This window comes from Chrysoperla carnea, chromosome X, assembly GCF_905475395.1.
Source record: "Chrysoperla carnea chromosome X, inChrCarn1.1, whole genome shotgun sequence".
Taxonomy (NCBI): domain Eukaryota; kingdom Metazoa; phylum Arthropoda; class Insecta; order Neuroptera; family Chrysopidae; genus Chrysoperla; species Chrysoperla carnea.
In genome coordinates, this window is record NC_058342.1 from 35649381 (window position 1) to 35667617 (window position 18237).

The following is an 18237-nucleotide window of genomic DNA, read 5'->3' on the forward strand; positions in this document are numbered from 1 at the left end:
TAATCTGTTTTAATTCTGTTAATAATCTTGGTAATTTCTAATAAAAAGAAAAAAAATTCAACAAACTAATTCATTATTACGCTTATTTTTTCTCTTACAAAAAAAAAAATCGAAACGATTGACAAACGTCAATCGATTCGATACAAAAACCTGTTTCTTTTATAAATGAGACAACTACACTACCCCCCTTTTGCCCTCTCTCTCGTCACACACAAACAACAATCTTTCGTTTGTAATTTATTTTTTTATTTTTTTTTAGAGAACACTGAAAAGAAAAACGAATTTTTCCAATTTAGGTTTTTTGTTTTTTCTTTAGTGTTCTTTGGAAAATTTTGGAAAAATTTTGTTATACAAATAATATTATTATTAGCATTGCGCAATTTTATTCAAGCACGACACCAGCTAATTTCTCTTTTACATAAATTGTTTTGTTTTTCGTATTCCAATTATCATCGAATATTGTTTGACAGTTTTTTTAAATCATGGTATAAGGGTATAGGTATGGCATTGTCTATAAGATCATATTTGATTATCGGAGGTGATTATTAATTAAAGAAACATTTTAGAACTGATATGAAGAAGTATTCACATCTTGGTTGAATCAAATCGATGATTTCTGGCGTTAAAATCTACTTAGAATTCATTATCAGTTTTTTGAGGAGAAAAATTTTACTCCTTTTAAGAAAAGTCAATGGTAACTAAACAAAAATATTTACAAAGTATAATAAATACGTATTTCGACTACCAAGTAATCATCATCAGTATGAATGAGCTCATCGTAATTACTTTAATTGTTATGTTACTCGTTGTTAATTTGGTGGCGGACTGCACATTGATATTTTCATCTACCTGCAATTTATACTGTTCTAAGTATTTGTCTAATTGTAATGTCAGTGACGTCAACCAATCACCTGAATGAAGCTGATTGGCTGTCGTCACTGACATTACAATTTGACATATACTTAGAACAGTATAAATTGCAGGTACATGAAAATATCAATGTGAAATTCGCTCGTATACAGCAAGATTTCCGTAACGTCAGAAGTCATGGATTCGATTCTTACTAAAATATGTATATATTAAGCATTGACTGTTCGAAGTGAAATTTACTACGTGTATTGACATATCTATAGTACTTATATCATGAAAATTATTTATAATATTCCGTAAACAACCGTAATTTAAGTGAAACATACTGTACATGTTTTTTAAAACAAAATTTTTTAGTATACTTTTATTTTTTTATTTAAATTTGAATTTCCTTAATTTTTTTTTGGTGAAATGTTTTTTCCGTAGTGAATTTTCTTTCAATGTTTGATTTATTTTTAAAATTAGAAATTTTTTTGCATGATAATTGGAATATTTATTTAATATATAAAAAAAATTTTTTTAAATAACTTTCTCTCACTTGTTTATTAGAAAATTCTACTTTTTTCTATTGTTCTCCTTTTTCTTCTAGGTTCTGTTTTATTTTCCAAGTAAAATTTTTTAATTCTATTTTATTATACACCTGTTTAAAATGCCAAGAAAAAAAACAAAGAAATTTTTTTAATTCGTTTTAAAAATAGTTAAATCAACTAACTTTTAAAATGGCGCCCATCGTGATGTTGAATTGATTCTTATAAGGATAAATTTTTGTTGACTTCGAGCAATGCAATCATCGTCAGTAGCTAAATTTATTCATATAAAATGTTTGTAATGTGTTATATGAATAAATTTAGCTACTGACGATGATTGCGTTGCTCTATAATATACAATTATATTTCGAGTATCGTGATATTTATTTCAATAATTATGAATTGATTCTTCTTTTAAATATTTCGAGTGCTGAGTAGCCATCTTCAGTTAGTTTATTTAACTAAAATCAAATATTTTATGCATTTTCATCACGGTGTACTGTATAATTGAAAGAGCGCAAGTGTGGATGACCAATTGGATAGAAGTTCTTCTAGAAAATTGATCTTACACGAAGGCGTTTGATTTGTTTTATATTTTACAACGTGATTCCCACTTTTTTACAAAAACCAAACATTTTGTCTCTTGTTTATTCTGTCTAATGTAAACTGTCTTTGTCTATTACACATTATTCGTTAGGATTCTCAACTAATACAAAAACAAACAACATGAGGTGTTGGGTTGGGATTGTCAATGCTTTGGAATATTAATCATCAATGTTTTTTTTTTGTTGGGATATGTTGGAATTTGTTTAAGTTGAGAATCCTACATTTGTGGAACTGGTCTTAAAGTATCCCTTATACTTCTCTTGAAGGTGATAGGTGGTGAATTGCAAGAGCGTTTGATTCCGGTTCCCTACAGCAAGAGCTCCACTGACCAAGCTGTAAGCTGCTTTCAAACAATCTATAGCTCTTTGCTGTTCCGCTATTTAAAATTAAGAATGAGTACTGTCATATGTGTTAGCACAAAAATTTCGCTGTTGTCATTAATACAAAATTTATTTTTGGATTTTCTAGCAAAAAAACTTTTTGGTTTTATTTTCATAGTTTTGTGGTAACACTTATTATGAGAGTATTTATTGCAAAATATATATTTGTGCAATTTGCTAATCTTCGGCTTTTGCAATATAAAATTATTGAAACAACAATTCAAAAAATACTATTTTGCAAATAGCAATATTGTACGCGCTCGACCGTTTTTTATGCTAAAATTTTTTTTATTTTTTTGAGTTGATTTTTTTTTTAATGTTTTTTTGTACATTCTTTTTTTGTTTTTCAATCATTGGCTGCACGTTCTTTGGAAGACGAATATTCTTACATGTTCTTGAAATCGGACAACTTTCTAACATCGTCCCCTCTCAAATCATCTTTCATATCTTCATTAAACTCTCTCAGAAAAGTTGTCCAATTTTTTATTTTTATTTCTTTGATTATAATTTTTTTAAATTAATCCAGTCATTACGTCGGAAAAAAACGGGCCTAACAAACAAAATTTTTGATATTACATGGAGGAAGCCTAGAAAATTTTAACTTCGAATTGTCGATCGAAATTTCCTTGTGGATTTTCCACCATCTTGAAAAAAGGGTTAAATTCAGTTTTTTCATAATAACTCGGTTCTCCGTTGGGATACTTTTTTGTTGTTTTTCTCACGATCTTCAATTAAGATCCTTTACATTTTTGACCTATTGTCCATTGTTATTTAGATATCGATCGAAAAAACATCAAATTCGTTTTTTTATTTTTTTCAGTGGCCTCGAGTCTTTTTAAGCGAGCGTACGTGTTTGAAAATTAGATGAGACCCTCGAGGATTTCTCGAGACAATTGCGACATTTGGTTCGCAGGTTTTAGCCCTTTCCATGAGAATAAAGAATTGATATCTATCGGCACAGGAGTTATTGCAAACCAGAACAATAATTGTCATCATGCTTTCGAAATTGGTCGCGAAATGATGACTAGAATCATAGGAGCGTATTTCGGGTCGATGTCCTTCAAACGGAAGAATAAGGTGCTCTCTTTATCGGCAGTAAATACCAGCATTACAATCAATGAGTCAACAGTTCCGATGAATCCATTGTTGCATTACCAAAGGTTGTGCATAGCGAAAAATTTTGAGACTGATCTGAAACATTTTCCGGCATAAGAAAAGGCTCCATTCCCATTGTCTTTGTTAACCGAAGAAGGAATGCGAAAAGGAACAAAGTCGCTATTATACAATGCCTTCGAATCTTTGACAGAAAATTTACATCCTGCGAGCCATATGTCCAATTTCTCAATGTCGCAATTGTCTCGAGAAATCCGCGAGGGTCTCATCAAATTTCCAAACGCGTACGCTCGCTTAAAAAGACTCGAGACAACTAAAAAAAACAAAAAAACGAATTTGAAATTTTTTCGATCGATATCTCAATAACGATGGACGATAGGTCAAAAATGTAAAGGACCTTAATTGTAAGTCGTGAGAAAAGCAACAAAAAAGTATTTAATAAAAATTTTTGTATCTCAACGGAGAACCGAGTTATTATGAAAAAACTGAACTTATTCCTTTTTTCAAGATAGCGGAAAATCCACAAGGAAATTTTGATCGATAATTCGAAGCTGAGCTTTTCTAGGACTCCTCCACGCTATATCAAAAATTTAGCTTGTTAAGCTCATATGCATATCCAAATGACTGGACTAAATATATTTTTTTGTTAATTCGCTTTCATTGTTTTTTAAAAAATTTCTTGAACATGGTTTAAAATATTCTAAAGTCATTCATCGCGAATAACATTGAATTTTCATACTAAAAAAAAATACATTTTTGCATGTAACTACAAGGAAAAAAAACTAGTGATGGATTCTGGAAAAATGGATCGATTTAGAGACTGAACGCCCGCATTTATACGATTATTAATATGCTCTTTGCACTTTACTTTTTTTCTACGATATTAAAAAAAAAAAATACAAATAACTTTTATAAATCGCTTGTTGCTATGCCTTTATTGCCTTGCTCTATTTTTTGTAATTTTTGTGTCTTTTGTTTTTAAAACAAATCTTTAATAAAAATTTTTCAAAATAAAGCAATAAATAATTCTTGCTTTAATGTGTGTACAGTTTTACAAGCTCAAAATGTCATTACTTTTGTGATCCAAAAATGTTTTCAAATCAATCGGAAATCACATTGGACAGTGACATTTGTCTTTTCTTTTTTTGATTTTTCTTTTTTTTTGGTTTTTGTTTGATATTTGTATTAATTAATAAAATCATTTTTAAACATTGGGAATTGTCAATTTTTGGGTGCATTCAGAACACGATCTAAGAACTGGATATAATAGTTCATCAACTTTAAATTATTGAAGTCAATTTTAGTACATTAATGGTGGCGTTGCACTCGATGGTGAAAACGTGAAGTGTAACCTGAATACACCCAATGGAAAATATACCGATAGGTGTCACTAAAACTCGAACCAAAGGGGAGGGATCTGTCCAGCATAAGAAGAACTTCATATTCGTTTTTTTGCGAAAAAATCGTTATATTGCTTTTGTCTGAGCTTTGCGTGATTTCTGTGCAGAATTCCATGCTTTAAACGTTTGGAAATTTTTTGCCAAATCAATAAATGTTCGCCAGTGTAGCTTTTATAAGTTCTTTCCTCCACTTATGATGGTTTTAAGAAACTTCCCATCGAAATTCCAAGGATTTTCAACGAAATTATCAGCTAATTAAAGAAGTTAGGGGAAATGTATTTTAAGAAACTACAAAATTTTATGGAAATTCAAAGCATTTCACGGATGGATTCACAAAATGGACCAAGAATCGAAGAATTCAAGAATATTTTAAGCAAAGTTTCTACATTCAATGAAAAATAGCAAAACTTAGGGAATAATCAGCGGTTTTATCGATAGAAGTCTAAAGTAATAATCGAAACGCTTAGAATGAATAGAAAAAGTATTGGTATATTTTCGAATATGTTTAAAAATGGTATTATTAAAAAAAGACGGTGGTCGCTAATGTCTTCAGTTTTGTTTTTTCGTTGGTTTTTTGGTTTTTGAGTTTTTTTTTTCGACCATCGATATATTTATCCAGTAAAACTAGAAATTAAAAATTAGAATCCAGCTGAACTTATGGAAACCATTTATCCTGAAAGGTCCCTTGATTTAAACCAAGGAGTTTTATTTTTTAGGTAATAAAAATGGATACAATTTTTTTGTAAATTTCTTGAGGACAATCAATTTTTAACGCTTAGAAATATTGATAGTACAAACAAAATTTTGAAAAAAGTGATAAAACTACCTTACTAGTCCATTTCGGCCTGTCTGTTTGTCCGTTCGTCCGTGAAAAGAGATAACGAGTTGAAATTTTTACATTTTGTGAAACAAAATCAATCAATTAGATGGGGACTTTTTGGGATAGGTCCAGGACATCCAAATACAGATCAATTTGGTTCTTAATTTTTCCTTAGAAAAATCCTAGTTTTACTGGATAATATATGTATATTTTTCCAACTTTGTTTTAAAAGTAGTGGCGTTAATATAAGGTTATAGTTATTTCAGATACTAAGAAAAAACTCTGGTACTAATAGCGATCAAAAGGTACGTAGTTAAGGTTGTTTGCTTGGACAGTGATGGTTTTTTGATGTGTTATTTTTTATTTTCTTTTAATTTTCATTTTTTCATATTTTTTAAAGATTTTTTTTTTTAACAGATTATCTCAAAAAAAATATTTTTCTCAACAGAAACATTTCAAAAAAAAATTTAACTAAATTCTCCCACAATATTTTTACTTGTAAAACTGTGCAAAAAGAAGGAAAAAATAAGAAATAGGAATCTCTACGCATGCGTATTTGTGTAAATCGGTGTTGTAAAAAAATATCGTAATCTATTATGTTTTTAGAGGTTATATTTTAAGTACTACTTCAATCGCTTATATTTTTTATTTATTTTCAATTGTATGAATGAAAGTATTTTTCATGTGCTTTTTTCTTAAGTTTTCTTTTTCCAAAAGTAATAAAATTAGTGAAAATTTATGAAGATATTTATGCACTACAACAGATGAGTGGGAGATTTATTATATTTGAATGAATTTTAGTTAAATTTCTCAATTTTTTTTAATCAATTTTGTTGCATGAAAAGTACAGGGTGCAATAACGAATTCAATTGTTGAATCATCCAAAAACTTTGAAACATTCAATAACTTTTTTGCATTGCAATTGACAAAAATATGGCCAAGTTTTTGACAACAAGAGCACTATTTGGTGACATTTTATTACATTTTCGACTTTGAAATGACATCTAATATATTTTAAGTATTTTTGGATACATTTTTTAAATTTCTCTCTTTCTGAGCACATAAAACTTTTACGTTTTACCATAAACAACAGATTTCTTTAAATTTTACAAGAAAAATTGAAAGCTAACGATTCCGGGAGTGTTTACATCTCACGAAATATTCATTTTACAAGAAAAGTGGAATTTAAGTTTTTCAGTGCTTTTTCTTCACAAATGGATATTTTGCGAGATATCAGACCTCGAAAACGATAACTTAAATCATTTTGTGATTAAAGAAAAACTTGATGATAAAACTATAAGGTATTATCTGTACGGAAAAAGTAAAAATTTGGAGAATTCAAAAATATTTCAAAATGTAGAGGTCCATGTAAAAAATTACGAAATAAAGTTTCACCAAATAGTACCATCAAATTACTTATCTGATTTTTGTCAATCGCAGAAAAAAAGGTTATTTAGAATCTTGGATGAGTTGTCTTCGAAATAATTGATCAAATAAGTAGCATGTTTCGATTTTTATGATCATTTTCAGACACTGAAGAGTACTAGATACTTTTTTGAACTTATCTAGTGATCTTCACAGTTTGAAAATGGTCATATGGAACTGAAACATGTCACTATTATTTTACGGTGGATTTTTCTAGGTATACCTAAAGGTTTTATCCTTTTATCTTGAATTTTGAATTCAAAGTCAAGCTATATAACAGTGAATCGTTAACACCCTGTGTTTATTTATACAGAGTGTTCTATTATAGACTGCAGAGCTTTCGATTCCTGAATAAGCTGAGAAAAAAAAAGAAGATAATGTTCTTTACTAAATTAGGCCTCAAATCCAAATTTGGTTAAGAACATTTTCTTCTTATTTTTCTCAGCATATTCAGAAACCGAAAGTTGCGCAATCAATCACAGAACACCCTGTATACATATATATGTATATAATGTGTGAATTTGATTCCATTTTTGTTGCTAATGTGTTATGTTGTGTTTTAATTAATTTAACTACAGGGTGTTTAGTTTAAAAACAAAAAAATTAAAACAAAATGATATTTTAAACTGAACATAGGCAATCTTATATATGGAATTTGTTTCTAATAATGGATACTTTAATTTTGTATATAATAAATAATATTTATTTATTTATTTTTTTATGTTTATTGATCGTAAAAATTTATTTTTTTTCGACGGGCATTTTCTCTGTGTTTTATTATTTATGTTATTTCATTTGGGCAAGGAAACAGATAGCTTTTTTCTTTTAAATGTTCATTGTTTAATATTTATAATAAGAAAATGGTGTTTTCTATATAATTGTTTTAATAACATTTATTTCTAGGAAAAATGAGAAAGAGAGAAGAATTCTAACTTGTACTCAAACTGTTGTCCTGAATCTGAATCCTGTTCGCGTAAGAAGAATTATTCTTTGAAAATGCTTAAGGAAGTATTTTCCACTCGAGTATTAAGTTGAAATCTGTTTTCGAATTCAGAAAAGGATTAATGATAGATGCATCCAAAATAGAGATAAATTTCTCGGTCCCTGATTTCTTTTTAATTTGAGAAATATTTGTTCTTGGACTACAAAAGACTCAATGATATCAAACTATAGAAGCCTTAGTTTTAGAAATACCATGTTTTTGTTATCTCGAAAACTAAGAACTTTTGAGTTTTTGAACCATTGACACTTGTATTCTACTTTTCTAGGACTAACATTTCCCAAACTTTCAAAAAAATTTGACCGAGAGTAAAGATTCTGTGAGGTATATAGAGAGACCAAAATCGTACGTCAATCTTGTGGAAATCTAGATGTGGGCAAGAACTTTCAGAGCAGATAAATCAAACGAGAGGTTCATCATGTCATTTCTGGAAAATTTACCAGATCATGATTTAATATTCGAGTGGAAAATACATCTTGGGACATTTCTGGAGAAAAATGCTCCTTCCGAAAGCTTTCTCACAAGATTTATAGGTAGATTCTGGATTACCGTGTGCTCGACAGAGAAATTAAATGAAATTTTACGATTAAAATCTCCTGTATAATTTTTACTAATTGAAAATTTCCAAAAAAGAAAAGAAAAAATAATTCTTAATAAAAATTTTATTAACAAAGCAAGAAAAAAAAGTGCAGCTAAAAAATATAACTTTTCTGTCTCACTTTTTTTAATCTTCTTTAATCTACCCTTTTTTCTCTTTTTTAATCTAAACATTGTGTTTTTTACTATCTCATTAACTACTAACTCTCTCTCACTCATTTTAATTTCCTTTGTTTTTTTTTCTGTGATTCGTTTCAGATTCGAGTAGTAAATGCTTTTCGCCAAGGCCTAGATACCCGGTACGGCGAACACAGCAACTCCTCTCTAGCCGAAGTCCTTCGTAAACAGACATCACTTAATAAGCGATTATCACAAACTTCTTCCATTGAATACGCCGATAACATCCCAGACGAATTAACAATCCCAGAAATCGACGTAGAAAGATTATCCTCCCATAGTCACACGGAGACGGCCGTGTAAATACATTTTTTCAACACACATTAATTTTTAAATCATAATTCAATTTTTAAAAATAATATATACACACACACAGACACTCCAGCAGACTCACAGACAGACGGATAAACAGGACTACAGGACTTCATAACACTAATTTTTCTTTTTATCCCAAGAATAGTCGTAATCCTTTTTAAGATTTCAGGTAAAATAAATTTTAGGAGTAAATAATTTTTTGATTGGTCGTTTCGTCGTCTATATTACTCGAGTAGATTCCACAACTTGTAAATACTTCAAACAAGGGACACAAAAAATACATTCGGACATAGAATTCACCAGATGTCACTGGGTGGTCAGCTGCACCCTTTCAACTCAGTGGCTCAATCAACATAGTAGATTTCCAAGAGGAATATACGACAAAATCGTCCATCTTCGTCCATTCATCATCAAAGAAACTGTTTAATGGTCTCAAATCTGTTGTCTGTGAAAAAAAGAACCATCAGTGTGAAACTTATCGCAGTGATTTTATAGATTAGTGACTGTGTGATACAAATTGTTCGTAAAATTTATACAAAAAAACTTTGGTAGTTTATCGAAGGGAATTTACAAAAAGAGTTCTGCAATATCACTAAAAAAATGCAATGCAAGAAAAACAAATAATAAAAATAAAAAAAATTCGTCATTCATTTTGTTAGAAAAATTTATTGTTTTTAATTATTTTTTTTTTTTAATGTTGGTACACAAAAAAAATTTAAATTTTGTATACCAACTTGATATATTACACCACAATGGTGTCTTTATATAAAAAATAAAACAAAATGGACGCTGAGTTTTTGAAATACAAATCTCTTGTGCCTCCCTTGCCCGTCATGTAAAAAATAGCTAGAAAATTATTCACATAACCACACTTACTAAAAAAAATATCATATAATAAATTTTATAAATCAAAATTTTTGAGTAATGATGCGTACAATATTTATTAATCGCGTTCGTACGTCATTTTTTTTTAAACGTTTTATCTGCGTGATATATTTATTCCATTGCTACCAACTGACATAAAAAAAATATTACTATATAGCCGAATGCGAGGATAATTACAGTTTAATAAAAAAAAAATATTTGTATATAAAAATAAAATTGTATGTAAACAGATTTTGTTAATTATCCTCGCATTATGTGTGGAATACCTCGGAAAACCCTCCTTTTTCAAAATGCGGCTGTACTTATTTTTAAATATTTATTGTTTTATTTCAATTTTCGTTGAAACAAGATGCGCAATCTTATGTAAAATTATTAAATATGAAAAAAAATTATAAATATATATATATATTCTATTAAAAATTCAATTCATAGGAGCAAAATTTTGCTAAAAATTTTGGATTTATGAATTAAATTATTTTAAGAGGAAATAATTAGTTATTTAAGTGAACGGAACATTGGACTTTGACATAAGACATAGATCTCCAAATGTACTGTTCAAGAAAGGTTTTTTTTTCTAAAAAAAAAAAAAGTATTTCTAGAAATTGTTAGCGTTGCCCAAACAAATTTAAAAAAACCAAAAAAAAAATAAGTTGTTAAATACAAAAAAAAAAATCTACTTTCCGGAGAAAACTAAACAACAACAAAAAAATAATAATAATATTAATAAATAAATAAAAGCCGTAAAAATAAACTATAAGTGAAAATAATGTTCTAAATTAGTAAATATCAAAATATATTCAAGCACCAATAAGCAAAACAATAAGTTGCCTTCTCGATGTCTTAAAAATATATGTTTTAGTTCTTAAGTTGTTTAGTTTTTTTGGAAAAATTACTGTAAATAGATAAAAAAACAAAAAAAAAAAACTATTTAAAAAAATATCGTTAATTATCTGTATAGCTTTACCTTTTATGAACAAAGTTAAAAATATATATATTATAACCTAAAAAAATAATGCGCACTTGACAACTGATTTAAAAATGAAGTATGGACGGTTTTCATTTCACGCATGCGCAAAAAAAATAAACATGTTGTTGTCAAAACCACCACGGAATTTAAATTAATTTATAAAAAACTAAAAATAACACCAAATACTTTATATTTAAACAAAAAAAAAACAGAGAAAGATATATATATAAATAAGGATATCGAAGTTGTGTGTAGGAGTTTCGCATGCGTTCTCGGTATAATTCTACATAGCTTTTAAGTGTTATTAACTAATGTATAAAAAAAAAAAAATTATATTTAAAAATCATTAAAAAAACACAAAAAAAAATAATTTTTAGTAATGTTTTGTTTCGATTTCGACGCCAGAAAAAAAAACTACAGTTACGCTTATTACCTCCCTTGAGAATTGTCGAAACACGCAACTAATTAATAAAAAAAAAATCTATTATTCGATATATTTCTTTCTTCTCGGATGTCTCAAATGTTATGTAATCATGCATCAGAAGTGAGGTTAAACCACTTTTATTCATGATGTCATAAATTTCAGACATCGTTTAATATTTAATCTATTTTTAAATAAATTCAATTTTTTTTCTGAAATTTTAGAATTTAAAAAAGACTTTTAATTAATATTAATTGTAACAATTTTTTCTGTGTAAAAAAAAAAACAAAAAAAAAAAAATACAAAAAATTGCACCCTGGTTTCAAATTGCTCTCTCTCTTTCTCTCTTAAATGTCATGATTTTCATTAAAAAAAAAAAAGAAGAATTAACGCCTCAATAGTTGTAATAATTTATTTGTGAATTTTCATGACCATTAAATAATTTATTTTGTAAAGTTTTAAGATTGTTCTTTTTTTTTTTTTTGATATTTGAGTCAAAAAAGTCAAATTTGTATGTAGTTGACATGAACGGTTGTTTGCCATTGTATTTATTATTGATTTTATTTTCATAAAATAACGGTGAAATCGATTGTTCAACAAAACATAAATTTAATAAAAATGAAAAAAAAAAAAGAAGAGATGAAGTAACAATTTTGTTTAATTAGTTTAAAATGCATCAGTTTAAAAATACAATTTGAATATCTAATTAAATAAAATAAAACAAAAAAAACAAAAAAACAAATATTATTAGAATACATGCAATTTTTACAAACTATGTAATTATATTGGGGTGTTGAATAAATGATTTGAGACACAATACGTCTTTTTTTGATTTATTTTTGTACCCATAGATGTCCCCAAGATTTTAACCACCCTTTATTGATCGTTTGGAGTCGTTTAACCCTTCAGATACTTAAATATTCTGGTCTGAGTCATTAAAGCACATTATTGTTTTATTATATTAAAATTGAAAGTGGAAATGTTTAATATGTGTATCACGTGACCTAAAACACGAGACGCCATGATGTGAATTTGTTGATGACTTTCATAGTAATTGTAGGTTATGCTACCAGCAGTTTTATCTATACATATAAAATGCTTTGTCTTGAGTGACTGACTGACGCATCACCGCACAGCCTAAACCGCTGATCGTAGAGACCTGAAACTTGGAGGGTGTTTTCTTTGTATGACGTAGGCATCCGATAAGAAATTTTCCGAAATTCTACCCCTGATGTACCCATGTTACTGAGGTTATTTTAACTTCATGTGGTAAATTATTACAATATTTACAGAGAATTTAAATTATTCTTCTCACAAGCGGTATGTAAGGAATGCTTCTTTATAAATTGAAAATTTGAAACTATATTTTATCGTTGTACGAAATATTTGAATCAATGATTTATACAATTATATACTTAAAGTTCTAACCGACAGAAAAATTCAAGGACAAACAAAATTTCTTGGAAAGAATCTTTGGTGTAGTTGATTCTCTAGATGAATCAATGATTCACTTAATGTATGATGTATGGAATCAATTGAAATGAATCATTATCAAGATGAGAGAAAAGTATACTGTATCACTTTTAATGTCATTATTCAAAGGAGCAGACGGAATTCCAATACCGAATGCCACGTTATTTTCCAAGGGGATGTAAGTAAAGTTGATGTTTGGAGGGCGGGCTAAGCGAGGAAAAGCGGGTTGAAGAATAACATGTGGGTCTTCAAATTTAGTACACTTAATGAATCATGTATGGAATACTTTAAAATGAATATACATATAACTTTTTTCGGCTAAGTGGAACGATAATCAACGTTCGAAAGCCAGCGTGATCATAAGATTGCACCTTTATACGAAATGTAGGACCCAGAACTTCTCCATATCAAAACCCATTTAAGATATGTATGATAAACCTCTCTTTCTGTAAAGAGTGTACCAGGTACAGAATGAAAAAAGTAAAAGCTCTTCAACTTATGACGTTGAAGCTCTTTTTTCCCCGTGATGCGTGGATATAAAAAAAAGAAAATTAAAATAAGATTCTTTGATTAGAAAGCTTCTACTCCCAGGGTGTACAAGGTAGAGAGTATATAGCTTATGATGATGACAGCTTTTTCTCAATAATTTGATGCGTGGATCATCTGTGAAAATGTGGTGTGAAAATTGAGGTAAGTGAATAAAACAAACAATTTATTTATAACATAATTTTTCATTTAATAAACATTATAGGTAGTTTTGATATAATCTATATGTATATATATATATTTATATATATATATAATCGTGTATATATATATACATAATATTTTTGTCTATACAGTGTTGTTTTTTTTTTTGATTATTGATTACATTTGATAAGAAGCTACGGCCAGACGTGAATAAACAAAAAAAAAATTTTCTTTTTTTTTCATATTTAATGTTTTTAGAGAGTAAAGGTAGTAATTATCATCTTTTTTTATCATGAAAATGTACAAAAATCAAAAAACAGGTAAACTTAACCTAAAAAATGTCATATGTGGTGAGAGTATGAATTTTTTTTCTTATTTAAAGCTAACAAATGCTTCAGATAAATATCTCACAGGAGGCGATTTTTTTTGTTTAAATTTCGTTAAAATGTACAGGAATAGAAATTAATAATAAAAAAAAAAGAGATAAATGGTTAAATATGTTGATTTTAACGCATTGTTTGCGCAGACGCATTTGTTAAAATCAGCATATTAAAGTATCGGATGAGCCATCTGTTGATTTCTTTTTGGAGTTACTATTAAAAGTATATTTTGAAGTAATTTTTGCTTTATGCATGAGATAAGTAAAATTTAGTGAAGAATTCTCACAATAAATTTAGTGAGAAATTCTCTACGACAAATATTAGCTGTTGGGCTTATTAATCCTACTCTCTCAGAGTCTTTAGGACCCGATTTAAGCTTATCCAGGTCCTTGGAAAATCGTTCATTTCTATCAATAACGAAGACATGGTAAATTTGGGGTTAGAAAAACTCTAAATTCCTTAAATGCAAATATCCCTTCCCCCCGATTGGGTAAATCGCCAGTGCTTTCAATAGCAATGCCCAAAAGAAACCAACTGAAATGACCTGATCCGGCCCTAAATATGAATGATAATATAAACAGTCACAAATTTACCAAAATACATTCTTTTTTTTGTAACAATTTATAACGATTTTCTTAAAGTGTACGTTTTTTTTTTTTTTTTTTAATGTGAGTGAGATTATTGTGCTTTTTTTTTTGTTGCATGTATGAAGAAGAAAAATTTTACTACAATTTTTTTTTCACTTTTCATTTTTCATTAAAAATGTCCTTTTTTTAAATTATTTATTTACCAATTATTAAATAAATACGTTAAATTTTTTCAAAATATGATTTACGTATTTTTGTATTGTCTTTTAAAATATTGCTCATTGTATTTTGTGATAAGGTTCATTCACACTTTACGGAATGAATAAATTACGTTTACAATACGTCAAATTAGTTGTTTATGACGTCAAAGTCCTAAAAGTGTAGACCAACCTTTACTGTTAAGTTTAAATGGTAAAACATACATAATAATTAAAGTTATTTTGATCTATCTACTCCAAGAGAGGCATCACTATTTCTGTTACACCCGGTAATCTGTCATGTTAAGACCACAAAAGTCAAACTTATTACTGACCTGCGTTCCTACATACTTTACAGTGCATTCCCAACAAGTATTAGAAATTTTTGGCCTAAAACGAATATTTTGATATGGTTAACCATGTGAAAACCTTCCAAATTTTCCCTATTTCTAGTCAAAACTGATATACTTTTCAGTTTTCTGTTAGACAAATAAATAGGCCACTCCAAGCCGCTTTTTAATTATAATTTTGCATTTAACGTTCATGGCCAGCTTAAAACCATGGACATAGAAAACTGAAATACGATATGTTTGAAAAATAATTTAACAGATGTCGTTAAAATTTGATATGCTTGAAAAACAACTTAACAGATGTCGTTATAACCACTCACTTATATACATAAAAAATATACTTTGATATTAATTAATAAAAAATTCGAAAAACGTTTCATATTTTGAAAAAATTTACCATGAAATTCCGCTTACAAGTCAATTAAGCTCATTTAAAAAAGAGCTTCAGTCTCTTAGACACACTAAATTGTTGTTGTAAACATACAAATTTTATCAAAAAAATATTTCTTTTCTTTTTTTAACTACATTTTTTGAAACCAATAATTTTTATTTTTTAAATTTAGTGTTTTTTTTTTTTTGCATTTTTTTTTTGGGTTTTTTTTCGTTTTTTTGTATGTTTAGACATCAATTATAATTTTATTTAAATTTTTTTTAATACTTAAGTATAATTTGACATTATCGAAAACTTAAAATTTTTTTACTAATTTTCTTTTTAGTCTTTCACGTATCGACGCACCAATTGCAAACAATCATTAACCAAAAGTTTTTCTTCGAATTTTCTAGAATGATTTTTAGAATTATAAAAAAACACATTATTGCCCGTTAAAAATATACCAAGGGTTACCACATCTTTCGAAACATCTGAAAGGAATTTTGACGCAATTTAGCCGTTTTTGAAAAATTCCAATCACTAAGTCACTATAGTTTATATTAAGCGGATAACTGTTACTTAACTTAACCTTTTTCGGGGTTGAACACTCCGAACATGATAAAACGAGTTTCTTTCTGATCTTTCCAACCTTGTACCTACTGAAAAAGTGAACCAAATTTCGGACTGACAAGATTGTGTTTTCGCATTTCTCAGCTATCTCTCTAGGAAATCCGAAGAAAAGTGTTGGTCGAAATTTTTTTCATGCATCGATACATGCTAGAATATGGTTTTTTTTTTGTCATTAAATTTAATTTTTTTAATTATGCAATTAATTTATTTGTTTAAGATAACTAGTAATTATAATATCCTTAATAATTAATTATTTGTTTTGAAATGGAAGACTCAATATGTTTAATATTTTTTATTTATTTATATTATCTAAACACTGAAACAGACTTATCTATGAACGTCGGCCATCTTGTAAAAAAATGGTCGGCCATTTTTTTTTATTTTTATTTTATATGTCTTTTAAGTTAGTATATCAAATTTATGACTTTTTTAAATTATGGTAGAACAAAATTTAAAGCAAAATTAATTTTGTCACCGTTTTTTTTCCAAAGCTCTTTGTCTGTAATTTTTTTTGTGAAAATGCTAAATGCACTATTTTCAATTTTTTTTTTTTTTTTAGTGTCTTTCTGTACAAATTTGTGTAAACTAATTTTTTTTTAGTGCCACTATTACAGTTTGATTCAGTTACATTTTTTTTGGTGTATATCAGGGCAATTTTTTTATTTATTTACATAGTGAGTTTTTCTAAGGGAATAATAGTGCTGCAACTTACCATTTTAAAGCTTTCAAGAAGTTAAGAAAGTGGTAACGGTAAGATAACCCTTCGGAAAGTAAGACTGTATGACAGGCCCAGACCAAAATTACACAAAATCAATATGGCGGAACATAAAAAAATGACATTTTCATAAAAAGTAGTTTGTGATAAACCTTTTTGTATAAATTTTGATCGGAGATTATCTGACATTTCTACGTTCAAATGATATCAAACTCGAAGAGTTTTCTTGAAGCTGCTTCTAGGGGTGAGTTGCAGTTCTATAAGACACGAGAATTTTTTTGTTTTTATTCTAAAATTTTACTAATAATTTTTATCTTCAGTATTTATTTTTCAATAACCAAATTTTTTTCCAATGAATCATGGGGAAACAATCTGGTTATTGAAGAAAAAACGCTTATAGTTTCAATTTATTAAAGCCAATTTTGAAAAAATATAACCTAATTTTAATATTTGGGCCAGAGATGTAAAAAATTCGAAAATGGTTATGGACTTACTGCGTATCGTTACTAAGGTAGGCATTGATATTTGTATCATATCGTCCTAAGGATCGCAGTGTTAGTTATTCAGATATAACCATCTTGCTTAAAATCTTTTATCCCTGGCTTTTTCTACAATTAAGTCATCTTTTGTTGGTTAAAATAATAGACTTAGAAAATATGAGGCCGATAAAAAATTCCACTATCTAGCGGTTGAATAGTCCATTTTTATAACGATTTCTTTAGATTACCTTCGGAGCACGCTAAAATTGCTTCGAGATTCCGCTCTATGCATAGAATTTCAGCGCTCTATGCATTTTTGCAATTTCTTATCTACAATAAGACTTACTATATTGAATAATTTTGACCCAAAGAATTCATAAATTGAAATGATTGATAATTTGATCATATGGCCCAAAATTTTACCAAAGAGCGCTATCTAGAAACAATATAAGTCAAAAAATTGCTTTTTTTAGTTTGCATAGAATGTACTTTTCCACGGATATAAAAAGTTCCATTCGAACTAGAATTAAGATCGAATTTCTTATGTTTCGAAAGAAAATGTTATAAAATTTGAACTGATTAAGACTTAACTATAAACATGGACTTATGCAATTTGAGGTATTCTTCGATCAAAAAAATCTATAAAAACAATTCCCCAAGCAAGGTGTTATTTTCTCGTTGACTAATGATTCGATTTTTTTAATACATAATTATATTCTATAAAAAATTTTCCTTAAAAAGAGAAAGTTTAAACATTTAACAATGAAATAAAACCATTTTGTACAAACTCTGGATGGATTTTAGTATCCAAAAATCTTAAATCGCCAATTTTTCTTATGAGTAATTTAAAGGAATTTTCCCAT

The 18237-nt window shown here is 28.1% G+C and overlaps 1 protein-coding gene across 13 annotated transcripts in view; it reads left to right on the forward strand.

Annotated features, from left to right (window-relative positions):
* Positions 1 to 9229, forward strand: part of LOC123302592 (plasma membrane calcium-transporting ATPase 3) — a 153052-nt gene extending 143823 nt beyond the window's left edge. For 6 of the 13 annotated variants that reach the window (XM_044885586.1, XM_044885593.1, XM_044885590.1 and 3 more), the window contains 3 exons: positions 2270 to 2338; positions 5974 to 6021; positions 8997 to 9229. In XM_044885586.1, coding sequence (XP_044741521.1) covers positions 2270 to 2338; positions 5974 to 6021; positions 8997 to 9218 — 339 coding nt within the window. In that variant the 3' untranslated portion in view covers positions 9219 to 9229. The remainder of the gene's footprint in view (positions 1 to 2269; positions 2339 to 5973; positions 6022 to 8996) is intronic. The other 7 variants (XM_044885594.1, XM_044885595.1, XM_044885596.1 and 4 more) reach the window with 3 other exon arrangements.
* Positions 9230 to 18237: the final 9008 nt, after the last annotated feature.